This window comes from Leptidea sinapis, chromosome 10, assembly GCF_905404315.1.
Source record: "Leptidea sinapis chromosome 10, ilLepSina1.1, whole genome shotgun sequence".
Classification (NCBI taxonomy): Eukaryota; Metazoa; Arthropoda; class Insecta; order Lepidoptera; family Pieridae; genus Leptidea; species Leptidea sinapis.
Window position 1 is genome coordinate 13,345,667 of NC_066274.1, and position 13,580 is coordinate 13,359,246.

General features: G+C 35.7%; 2 protein-coding genes across 2 annotated transcripts in view; one reads left to right on the forward strand and one right to left on the reverse strand.

The window, feature by feature from the left end:
* The window catches only part of LOC126966361 (RING-box protein 2), a 96,973-nt gene that overhangs the window by 44,516 nt on the left and 38,877 nt on the right, over window positions 1-13,580 (reverse strand). The gene's annotated exons all lie outside the window — the stretch shown is intronic.
* LOC126966318 (facilitated trehalose transporter Tret1-like) lies at window positions 1,823-13,004 on the forward strand. The gene is made up of 4 exons (XM_050810305.1): window positions 1,823-2,319; window positions 9,709-10,167; window positions 10,880-10,993; window positions 11,153-13,004. Exons 1-4 carry the CDS (start codon window positions 2,245-2,247, stop codon window positions 12,407-12,409), a joined length of 1,905 nt encoding a protein of 634 aa, XP_050666262.1. The 5' UTR covers window positions 1,823-2,244; the 3' UTR covers window positions 12,410-13,004.

A 13,580-nucleotide genomic window follows, 5' to 3' on the forward strand; every position in this document is an offset into this window, starting at 1 on the left:
TTGTTCATAATTTATAGGTTTATGCACGGAACCCCAGATTGAAATATTTCAAACACTTGTACACAATTTAGTTTCACTGAACATATTTTTAAATAGGTAAAAATAAAATAGAAGAATGTCAGAGCGGAATGGAAAGAAACGTGCTTAAATTAAGGAAAATTAATGAGGCACACATGGCGGCGGAGATCACTTAACACCAGATGACCGGTACGCTCGTTTGTCCTCCTATTCCTTAATGAAAAATGTAGAAAATCAAACAGAAAATTAATAAAAGGTTTTTATTATTTATTAACTTAAATATAGCGTTCATATATTGTTAGTTAAAAGAATACTTGAGAATATACTTTAGCAAAAACTATACTCAACTTGTAACGCATTTACGCTTTCAATATTTTGTCACGAAAGTACTGAACAGACCCAGAAATAAATCTCGATTAATTTCTGTGTGGACAAAATTAAACGGGTAGAAATAATAATTGACAAGCAACCTTGCAAGACGGATCCAAATAGTTTACATACTTCCTGAATATAAAACATAGATTCCAAAACTTAAATGCATTACGAACAGACACAAAGAAACAAGTTTAATTTATTTCGCAAACAAACTTTGATAGCATGCTGCCGTTGCCAAAACCAGATGTTTAAAAAGAGTGTCACTGACTGTAGGTTTAATTATTGTCTTAATATGTCTCCGGCGAAAAATATTGTTTTATTATTTTAAAACATTTAAATTTATTTAATTCTCGTCCATTGGATCTGGTTCAGTAGACATAATATGAGTTACAAGAGGCTTGGTAGCTGAAGTATCATACAAATGGTCTAGTTGACCAAGTAACGTATCAGGGTGTTGATTTTTTTTTTAAATAAGGGACGAGACGAGCAGGACGTTCAGCTGATGTAATTAATACGCCCTGCCCATTACAATGCATTATCGCTCAGGATTCTAGAAAAACCCAAAAATTCTGAGTGGCACTACAATTGCTCTCGTCACCTTGAGACATAAGATGTTAAGTCTTATTTCACCAGTAATTTCACTAGCTACGGCGCCTATCAATTTAGGTGTTGGTGTACCAGCGTATCGTAAAAATTCACTCTATAATTGTACTATTACACATTCTTTGCTATCGCGCCAAAAGAGGTATAGCTTCAAAAAGGTCGAATTGTGTTCGCAATTTATACATTTATCTTCCTTTATTTTATGACCAAATCAGCTCAATATGGTAACATAGTTCCATTGAAAACTAATGGAAACTTTCTGGTAATTCTACAAAACAATTCACTGCTATCCCTCGTGTAAACACAGAGAATAAGCATAATATAAATGCAGAATGCACTTCACTTACAAACGACCTTCCAAAGGACTCAACAGATACAAGTCTACAAGTAGGTGTATCAAAACAGGTAGGTTTATAGCATCTTCAGAACTCACAAACATTTCTAATAGATCCAGAACATTCTCGAACCTTCACTAAAAATAATCAGACGAAAAAAAGTTAGCAACAGTAAAAATCTAATGAATGATCACAGTACATCGATTTACACCGTCCAAATAGCGCCGGCTTTATCAAAGGACTTGAAATAAATTGAACTGTGTTGTAAAATTATATACATGGCGCGCTATTTCAACGATATTCAGGCGAATCGTCGGAAAATCATGCGCTCACGTGTGTGTGTTTACGCACACATGCACACCGCGCGCTGCACACATACAAAGGTGTTGACACGATTACTGGTGGGGCGGCGAGGGGTAAGGGGGCCGGGAGGGGCGGCGACGACGGGCGCTACCGATTTCTTATAAAACACTGAGCTGCCATCTGCAAGTTTCAATACATAACTTGAACACTGAACGATTCGGTACGCGCTGCCAACAGAACGCCTGTTGAGCTTGTAATACTACTGAATGGTGATTAAATACGCATGCTTTCGGCGCGAAATATAAACGAAACTGAATGAACTCTATCGATTTGTGAATTGAAAACAACCGTAATACGTTATCGAACAATTGTGTCAGACCGAATTGAACACGGCCTGAGAGCGGAATTGCATTTGTAAAACTTTTATTACCGGAGTGATGTGCTCGATGAACCGGTAAAACCCGCGAATCTGGATTTTAAGAACGATTCCAAGTTCAACAATATACAAGTTACTCAAAGTGTTATTCATTGTAGAACTTACCACTTCGACGTCCCCTGACAGCTCGGTCGAAAACTAGGATATAAATCCCGAAAAGAAAAAAAAATCAACATGAGCTTCAATAAAAATAACCCGAACACTGTGGGGAAGATTATGGGATACCTGAAGCAGTTATCAACAGAAATGGTGAGAGTAATATTGTAATTTAACTAATCAATTCCTTTGCTAGTGTGATTGTGTAGTATCTTTTATAAATTATTTTTTACGTTACTATAAACAATTGTTTACAATTGTAAACATGAGGTTACACAATTAATGTAACATTAGCCATATAAAATGGTAGTTTTTCATGACTTGTAATCACAAATATGTTTGGTAATTTTATAGAGTTCGCGTCGAATAATTCAGAAAGCTCTGGAAAGTTTTACGAACGTCGACACGGCGCAGTCTAGTGTCGATCAAGCTTCGAGCATGGTTAGATATTGCACTTTCGTTGCTTAGCAACCGAAATCAAACATATATAACATTACAAGAAGTAAACATAGACCAACTATATATGTGAGGGTCATAGATTACACCAAATGGTACCAACGAACCACCTTTCTACTGAAACATTAGAAAAAATACAGCCTTTAAATTTAAATCTATACATAAACTAAAACTAATTTATATACATATTCTCATTATATATGATAATTTAAAGAAATGCCTTTCATGACGAAATACGAACTATATATGTAAATTACAAATTTGCATATAATATAGTGAAACTATAAAATTATTCGAGACGTGTTTTGCAAGTTATTCATAGTTTTGCCATTGGCACATGAGTAACAAAATACCCTTTATTTACTATGTATGTATGTATAGTCCTATATCGAGGCTTTGTTGGATAGAGCTGACGAGAAGCAATGCTATTGTATGCTATTTAAAATCAATAACTATTGTTTTGGAAGCGTACCTATTATAATATCTACTTTATGCAATTGGCCGCTCACGATTTCCTGACGACCTTGGGGGCAACTGTTCACATTAACTAATGAATACTTTATAATTATTTAATGCCACTAGCATTAAATGACTCCAAACAAATAACCATGGAATAGTTTAATATAAAATACAATACAAAAATTCAATTTAAATATTGTCTTAAATTTTCAAAATACATACAATAATTAACAATATCTCCGGCTAATAATGATAAATGGAATCAGTCGGTATCTGATTGTTTTTATTAATTTTAATTTTCATAATGTTTATACTTAATCAAAGGAAAACACACAATATTTCAGTTTTAATTTTCTTTTCCATAATAAGTACAACTGCTTTGTATAGATGGCGCCGACTGATAATTAGCAGTCTGTTATTGAAATGCACTTGTCTGATAAAGTAAACGAAGCTAGGAGTTCTCACAGAATTCACTAGATGGCTCTTACCCACTATCACGTTTATTTTAAGGGTAATAAACGGTGCACTCATCCACAAAACATATAGTATGACGTCTGTAAGTATATAAATGTAATTAAAAACATAAAATTCATTCAAAATGGTCGTCATTGGCCTTAATACAATCCTTTAGACGCTGCGGACTAATTTAAACACTCACTTTTTAATGACAATACGTGACGAGACGAGCAGGACATTCAGCTGATGGTAATTAATACGCCCTTCCCATTACAATGCAGTGCCGCTCTTTAAAAACACAAAAAATCTGAGCGGTACTACAATTGCGCTCGTCACCTTGACACATAAGATGTTAAGTCTCATTTGCCCAGTTATTTCACTAGCTACGGCGCCCTTCAGACCGAAACAATAATGCTTACATATTACTGCTTCACGACAAAAATAGGCGCCGTTGTGGTACCCATAATCTAGTCGGCATCCTGTGCAATGGAGGCTCCATTCCACTCCCACTGGTAAATGACTTAAAAGTGCATTTATCTCTTTACTAATCATACCAATCATAAAAAATCCACACCATTCTAATAGGTATCACAAGAGTATTTAAAACAGATAGGCGCCAAAAACAAGAGAACACGATGAATATGCATATTAATATAAGAATGCTTGATTCCAAAATCAAGCGTGACATATTTTTTTTTAACTATAACAGTATTTATGGTCAGCCTCAGCGTAGTGTCGTTGAATTTGATTTAATTGGATTACATATTTAAATATTCACTTTTTGAAGGATTAAAACGCGTGTAATCAGGGGCGGATCTACTTAAGGCTTTTTGGGCTGCAGCCCAGGGGCCCCCAACCGAACAGAAAGCAATAAACTAATTTATATAACATAACCATTCATAACCTGTCAATTTATTTTGCAATAAATAATGTTTTAATAAATAAATAAAATATTTGATTTTCCAATTTTCTTCCTGTACTTAACATAATATATTATATATACCTACGTCAAAATGGCAATTGGTTGAGTAATTAGGTAGGGCCCCTAAGCAGTATTAGCCCAGGGCCCCACAAATTCAAGATCCGCCCCTGCGTGTAATTGTAACTGTGTTATTTAATTCGATTTTACGTAAAAATTATATTTTAATTATTATTTTAGCTAACCCGACAGTTTCACTCACCCTGAAATCGTGATCTGGCTCTCGAAACGTAGGTAATCGTTAATGCAAAAACACAATTGCAATTACACGCGTTTTAATCCTTTAAAAAGTGTTTTATTTAAATGTGTAACACTCGCGTTAATCAAAGTAAATACTATGGATTATATAAATAACTAATATAATTTAATTTACCCAATTAATTCCCGTAAAATTACACAAGCAACATTTAGTGGGGATTATTACCGATATTTCTCATCGTGGCAAAGTCCGGATCACGGTATATAGTATTCCCTTGACCCATAAATCTGTACCAAGGACGGACTAACCTTCGCCAATGCCAATAACCTTGACCTATAAAAGGTACACCGGGCGATGGTGTGAGCAGGGCTGCCACCCGTACTCCAAAATAGAGTATTGTATTGTACTCTATATAATGTATGCGTACCTACTCTATTATCTATAGCACTAATAAGAGTTTGTTATGCCAAAATACTCATTTTTACACAATATTTACTTTACTAGTTCCAGTCATCTAATATTATGAAAACCCAGTGGGAGGCTCCTTTGCACAAGATGCCGGCTAGATTATGGGTACCACAACGGCGCCTATTTCTGCCGTTAAGCAGTAATATGTAGACATTATTGTATCGGTCTGAAGGGCGCCGTAGCTAGTCAAGTTACTGGGCAAATGAGACTTAACATCTTGTGTCTCAAGGTGACGAGCGCAATTGTAGTGCCGCTCAGATTTTTTCGTTTTTTCAAGAATCCTTAACGGTAACGTCCTGCTCGTCTAGTCCCTTATTTTCATAATAAAAACCATTATCATAACCAAAAAAGTCAACTATTTACTGTAAACATATGTGAACAAAAGTACAAAAAAAATCCTTTTTAAAAATACATATTTTTTTGGGAGTCCGTAACTCACAAATCGCCGGAGGTCGTGGGTTCTATTCCCACATCGTTCATAAAATTTTGTTTTTCAAAATTTATTTGTGTATTAATCCCAGAATTAGATATAAATCCTAGATAGAATTAGTTCGTAACTCTTTAATTACCTTCTTTGAAATCAGATATACTTTATTTTTTCTTAAATAAAAGGTGACAACCCTAGGTGTGAGTTTGAATAACGGGCGTCAATAAGTCTAAATATAAATACGAATTATCCAAAAATAGTCACCGTCTTGTAATTTTCCACAACCATACCCGTTTGTGCACTTCATGTGGAATAATACAGCCTTTGGCAACATTCTGACACATGGCGACTGCAGGCTATTTTTGCTCGCGAAGATTTTGATGTTTTATTTTAACTTAAATGTTTTGTACAAAGAGAATTTAAACACTACGTTCAGTTTTGTTTCTGAATTGATTGGAATGACACAAAAATCCTATTATAATAATATACTTACACAGTTCATACGTCTGTAGTCGTAGATAGAGCCTCTTGCTGCTAGACAACGGATGAAAACAGGCAAGGTTTATTACTTTTGCGCGTGACAAGCTACATCTTATACTCGCGATTTGTATGTGTGCGTGAATTACGCTAAACAGAGGCTAACAGTCAACACTCTATCTAGACGTATTCATTGATCTAAGATAACATTTTACGTTTCCATAATGTCTTAAATTCTTTTTTCTAAGATAAACGTACACAATAATAATTTGCGTTTTTTTATGTAAAAATTTTATTTACTTTGCTACAACATATAAAGTGTAACAGAACACATTGTTCGACACTGGCTCGTCTACGCCCACTTGGGCGTAGTGTTAGTTGCCGCACTTTCCGACTCCGCTTGCCGTATCTAGTTGGAGCGCAGCGGAGACCAATCCTTAATCTAAGCCTACAGGATATATTGTGTTAAGTGTTTTCATCTCTGTTTTTGTTTATATTTCTGATACCTAATATACAAAACAGTACGAGTGGTAAATATATATTATGTTATGCAGAACGCGGTCTTAAAATTTTAAAAACGGTTGTAGAACGTTGGCCCTATGTGTACTTTATAAATCATCTAGTGAATTTTTATAAGGCACTTAATAAATCAGCTAGTGAATTTTAGAAGGCGCTTAATAAATCAGCTAGTGAATTTTTAGAAGGCGCTTAATAAATCAGCTATTGAATTTGTACAAGCCTCTCAATAAATCAGCTAGTGAATTTGTACAAGCCGCTTAAGATTAGACGGTTAAAGTTCACAATTAAAATTTTGATATGAATTAACGGCCGATAGATACCAATATTCAATCGCAATCCCAGATTATTTAGTAATCCGTTTCCTGCATTTGGAAAATCCGAACTTATTAAATCTATGGAACCCAAAATATATCACATATTTTTCAATCTACCGGCGACGTATTAGTATTTTTATGAATGTGAACATAGACTTACAAAGTTAAAATATACTAACGTATATACGAACAAAGCATTCGAGAGAGAAGAACATATCTATCGGATATACAGCAAGATGGAAAATGTAAGTGAATCTGATGTTACTGTAACCGATTTTGATTGACAAGTCCTCAAAAGTCAGCCACGCCTGGCATTAGCTCTAATACTTATTATTGGTATTTTGAATATTAAAACGTAAACAAACGCACACATTGGCAAATCATAATTGGTCACACATTATTAGACTGTCAGGTCGTCTATACCGTTGTATATTGTAAGTCAATTAATGTGACAGATTGTTTTTATGAAAATAAGGGACGAGACGAGCAGGACGTTCAGTTGATGTTAACTGATACGCCTAGCCCATTACAATGCAGTGCCACTCAAGATTCTTGAAAAACACAAATATTCTGAGCGGCACTACAAATGCGCTCGTCACCTTGAGAAATAAGATGTTAAGTCTCATTTGCCCAGTAATTTCACTAGATACGGCACCCCTAAGACCGAAACACAATAATGTTCACATATTACTGCTTCACGGCAGAAATAGGCGCCGTTGTGGTACCCATAATCTAGCCGGCATCCTGTGCAAAGGAGCCTCCCACTGGTCCATGCACGGGGGCGTTGTAGTTATTGGTTTAGAATTAAAAAAAAACTAAGGAGCTAATGCCAAGCGTGGCTGACTGTTTACAGCTTGGCAATCAAAATCGGTTACAGAATCAATAGATTCGCTTACCTTTTCTATCTTGCTATATCTCCGTCAAAGATGTTTTTCTCTCTTACAACCTGTGTCTATACTATGCTATATACTACTTGTAAGTCTATGCTCCTGTTATTATTCCGGTGTTGCCAGAGAATGAGCGACGCTGAGTAAACATGAACACTTACCACCCCAGTGGCATCATCGGAATGATGGTATACTCGCTAATCAAAAAAATATATCTAGTATAATTATATAATACTAGCTGACCCGGCAAACGTTGTTTTGCCATATAAAGTATAATTCACGCGATAGTTTTATAAGTAATAAAATATTGCCTATATTATAGCCTGTACATCATTTTGTTCTATTGTCAATAGTTTTTGCAGCGCACGCAAAAATAGGTTTTCGATTTTACACCTTGTGTTACAAAATAGCAATTTTATTACGGATCCCTAATTTTGAAAAAAAAACATAGCCTATAGCCTTCCTCGATAAATGGACTACCCAACACTGAAAGAATCATTCAAATCGGAGCAGTAGTACCAGAGATTAGCGCATTCAAACAAACAAACAAACAAACAAACAAACAAACAAACAAACACTGCAGCTTTATAATATTAGTATAGATTAAATAATTAGCAATAATTATATTTTGTTCGCAAACTTTACCTTAATAGTAACATATTGAGATTTAATTATTACGATAGCCTAAAACTCCGCACTAAGATATGATTTTGTTTAACAGAACAACAATGAAGAGATAAAAACACTTCCGAAGGCGCATACTTTTCCATTGACAGTAAAAATGTCACTTATCAAAAAGACAAAATTGTTTTGAATGGCATTACGTCATTTACAACAATAATTATTTATGATATTAATATTTTTATTTTCAAAATTAATCGTTAATGTGTTATTTAAATTATCTGCGTTAGTTGCGGGTGAATGATAAATAAAAGAGGCTTTGATTACAAAACGTTTACAAATGAATTCGAGGTAAATAATAGCATATTAAGTATTATATCCGGACGACCGAGCCTTGTTCGGATTTGTATGACTGTACAAAACTTGAACAAAAAAAAACTAATAGGATATCTGGATTCGAACCGGGGTCTTCTGCTTTCCGGACCAATGTCCCATCTGCGCTATTATATTTTTGTACATAGTGGCGAAATTTACCTTTGTATTCTAATGTTACTGTAGCTGTTTCTCATTGAAACACGGATAAAACTACATCTTTTAAATTGAAACCTAGCTAGATTGATTTATCGCCCCCGAAATACCCTGTATACTAAGTTAAAATGAGCAATTCTTGTATATATGTACAAGAATTGCTCGTTTAAAGATATAAGAAACAGTCAGTAGAAAAAGTGTTTAGCATGAGCTTTTGCATTAGACAAATAGACTATAGAATCAAAACAAACTCGAAGCCACCAATTAGATAAATTGGTCCCTCTTTTGTAAACAAACATTTAGTTGACAGCGACAGACTGATAATATCAACAACAGAATATCGAAGAATCGGTCATTATTGTACTTTCACGGTGGTTCGTTGCAGATCATTCAGGTGTCCTATCGTCTTAGACGCTTGTATTCCACGAACCGGGTCAGGGTATTTGTTTAATACCAAGAGGTTATCAGTTGCATGCTTTGACCATATGGACAGTCAACTTGACTGGTCCACAAGCAGCGATTGACCCCTGAGATGTTAAGTTCATACTTATTGTTATCGTAACTACTCATTTGCGTACATAAGATAGGGAATATAATAAATACGACGCGTTTGCGGATATTGAAGTCAGTATCGATTCGTGCTTTGTGATCAATTAATTAGTGCAAACAAAGAAAATTTTGTACGTATATGGTATAGATGGAAACATTGTCCACAATAATGTTGTTATTAATGTGTTTTATTGTATTCGCAGGGTGGAACCGAGAGCGGTCGCCGTGGCCAAAACGACGAAGATCGCTTGTACAAAACACGTGGACCAAAATACGCGCGGGTTCCATCGAAGCCCACGCTCTCTGCCTCTACCACCTGCACATCGCTGGCGACATCCTGTGGCTCCCAAGGCACCCTCACACCAAACTACGGGACTATACCCGAAAACGTTACCACAGAGAGTGACAGCGAAGACGAACAGGACTCATTCGAGAAAACTAGACTACATTTCCAACAGTTACGCCAAATAAGTCTCGGAAACGAATTCAAATACAAAATGGAGATGGAGATAAAGAGCGCCAAGGAAGAGAACTTACGCAATTCAGTGCCGTATGTCAAGCAGTTGAGCACAGACAACGCAAAAGTAAAACCCGAGTATTCGATCAACGGGGATACTAAGCCGTATGCACCTACAACACAAAAACTGTATCTATGGACTCAGGTTAGTTCGTATAACATAATAATTATTTTTTTGTTTAATATTAAGAATAATCTTATCATTTCGACTCAATAATCACATTGTATTCCTTATATAGAAAGAAAAATATTGTATTTTCTAGGAAAGTTAATTTTCTAGCTTTTTAAAGTTACACATCCAACCATTTAACATGATACAGTGCGTAGTAAAACTTTTTTTTTTATGGTATAGGAGGACAAACGAGCGTACGGGTCACCTGGTGTTAAGTGATCACCGCCACCCACATTCTCTTGTAACACCAGAGGAATCACAAGAGCGTTGCCAGCCTTTGCCAAACTTACATTCTTCACAACGACTTCATGTCCTTTTTACCTGTATCATTAGAATATTTTATCAAACTAAATTCAACAGATAGTAACTATTCTTTCATTTCGTTGACGTCACCAGAAAAACAGTCGCACTGTCACAGTTTTCCTGTGTGTTTAAGGGCGAAGCATAAACTACACTCGTAAAAGTTGAATTGCCTTTCAGTAAACGCTCTAGCAAACGGTAAACTATGAACCCTAGCAAAAGCTCAGACATTGATATGAAGGGCTTCAGAATCGACGTTATGTTTAAAAAGAAATAATTAGACAAAAATATGCCCAATGCCAATTATTATTGCCAGGTTATAAAAGTAAAATTATTTATTTGGTGGTTCATTGGAAAATAAATATATGTTCATCTTCTATTTCAGATCTTCGCTGCATTTGCGGTTTCAATGGGTTCGCTGATCGTCGGGTTCTCTTCTGGATACACCTCTCCAGCACTCCCAAGCATGAACGAAACTTTAACATTGACTAGCGAAGAGGTAAATTTTTGTACCTACCCATTTTAACATTATACCAAAATATGCTAACAGTGACTATTGCTCGAAAAATAATTATGACCTATATTATCTATACAATACAAAAAAAAACTTAGTACTTAATATTTCAAGTTACTCATCATTACAATTGGATTGTTGCAGGGCAGCTGGGTTGGAGGACTTATGCCTTTAGCAGCACTTATTGGAGGTATAATAGGAGGGCCATTAATAGAATACCTCGGTAGAAAAGGAACAATTATGAGCACAGCAATACCTTTCTTTGTTGGCTGGATGCTTATTGCAAATGCTGGCAACGTTATGATGGTGTTCGCCGGGCGAGCATTTTGCGGGATATGCGTTGGTGTGGGATCTCTCGCTTTTCCCGTTTATCTCGGAGAAACAGTACAACCAGAAGTGCGAGGTGCTCTCGGCCTATTACCCACAGCTTTTGGTAACACGGGTATCCTCCTCGCTTTCTTAGTTGGAACGTATTTGAACTGGTCTCATTTGGCGTTTTTCGGAGCAGCTCTTCCGGTTCCATTCTTCATACTTATGCTCGCCACACCAGAAACACCTCGCTGGTATATGACTAAGAAACGACCAGAAGAGGCTCGAAAAGCCTTGCAATGGCTGAGAGGCAAAAATTGTAACATTGACAAAGAATTAAGGGAACTTACTTGTTCTCAAGCTGAGTCAGACCGCCTTGGAGGGAACGCTTTCGGCCAAGTTTTTTCAATGAAATACCTACCAGCGATCCTTATTTCACTGGGATTGATGTTGTTTCAACAACTAAGCGGTATAAATGCTGTTATATTCTACGCCGCAACGATCTTTAAGTTGTCTGGAAGCACTATTAACGAGGATTTGTGTAGTATAATCATTGGAGTTGTTAACTTTATTTCTACATTTATTGCAACAGCTATTATTGATCGTGCAGGAAGAAAATTATTGTTATACATTTCATCTGTATCAATGGTTATTACTTTAATTACGTTAGGAGTATATTTCTATCTCCGGAAAATTAATACTGATGTCAGCGCTTACGGTTGGTTGCCTCTAGCTTGCCTTGTCATTTATGTGTTGGGATTCTCCATTGGTTTCGGACCGATTCCTTGGCTAATGTTGGGTGAAATTCTACCTTCGAAAATAAGAGGCACAGCCGCATCGCTGGCAACTGGTTTTAACTGGACATGCACATTTATTGTAACCAAATCATTCCATAATATTATAAATGCTATAGATATGTCTGGTACTATGTGGTTGTTTGCCGCTTTATGTTTGGCTGGACTTTTCTTCGTTATATTTTTCGTGCCAGAAACAAGGGGTAAGAGTTTGGAAGAAATTGAGAAGAAATTAACAGGTGGCTCGGCAAGGCGAATTCGAATTGTGAGCAGCAAGCAAGTACAAAATCCGTGTTAAGATTAGGGGAAAGATGGTTTCATTGCGACAAAATTACATTCCGGGGTGCATTCTTTGCAATTCCTGTAACGTTGTGTTGTGTATGTTTGCTAAAAACGGGAGCGTATCGGCAACATATTCCAAGATTATCTAAGTATTTTACGAATATATTGCAGATCGCGTTTGAAGACTGATTTGGATTGTATTTAAATTATTTTTATTTGTAAATATTTTAGTCAAATCTAGTATGTAGATAACTTTTTTATAGTTCCTTTAGGCTTAATTGTTAATATTAAAAAATATATAATCTCACCTAAGCAATCAATGTTAAGCTAGGTTCAATTTTGCATTGTTTTACAAACGTTTATGTAAAAAGCCCAGTACATTTGTAGACGGTACAAACAACTAATATACTACCAATTAAGTAAATATATTATAGCTGCTGAAATTACAGTAAGTTTTATCATGACAAACTATTAATATAGATAGATATGTAAATAAAATTGTGATTAACTGACATTGTCGTGGGACAATACATTATATAGATCTATTGGACTTCGTATATTACGAAGGAAATATTTATTTTATTTGTTATTTTAATAAAAAATGAATTCAGCATACTTTCTTTTATTTGTTACCTTGGGGCCTACCATGAACTCTTATTGCGATTCAATTGACAACCTAAAATGAACTGCTTTGCTATTTCGTACCACGACGTGATTAGAGCTATCTAATTTAGGTCGACGTCAAATCAACTGATTGAATCGCAATGATGTCAATTGACTGTCAAAAATGATATAGTCATATGGTTCGAGTAAGAGACAAACTTATGCAACGACTGTAGAGCGTCATCTCTTTCTCACACCGCGGACCACGAGCGATCGATAAGCGATCCAAACGCCATTCAGTAAAAGGCACTTCGTGGTACGAATTTTAGCGATTCAGTTTAGGTACCTAAACTGTACTGCATCGGAATCGCATCGGTTAGTAAAAGTTGATGGTAGGCCCTCTTATCAACATATAAACGGTGCACATTAGTATTACGAAGAATAAATGTAATCACATACATATATCTAATGTACCTAATACCTACGGTAACCTGTTACATCGCTACTAATATTATAAATGTGAACGTAAGTTTGTTGCGCTTTTACGCCGGAGCTACTGAACCGATTTTGATGAAATTTGGTAC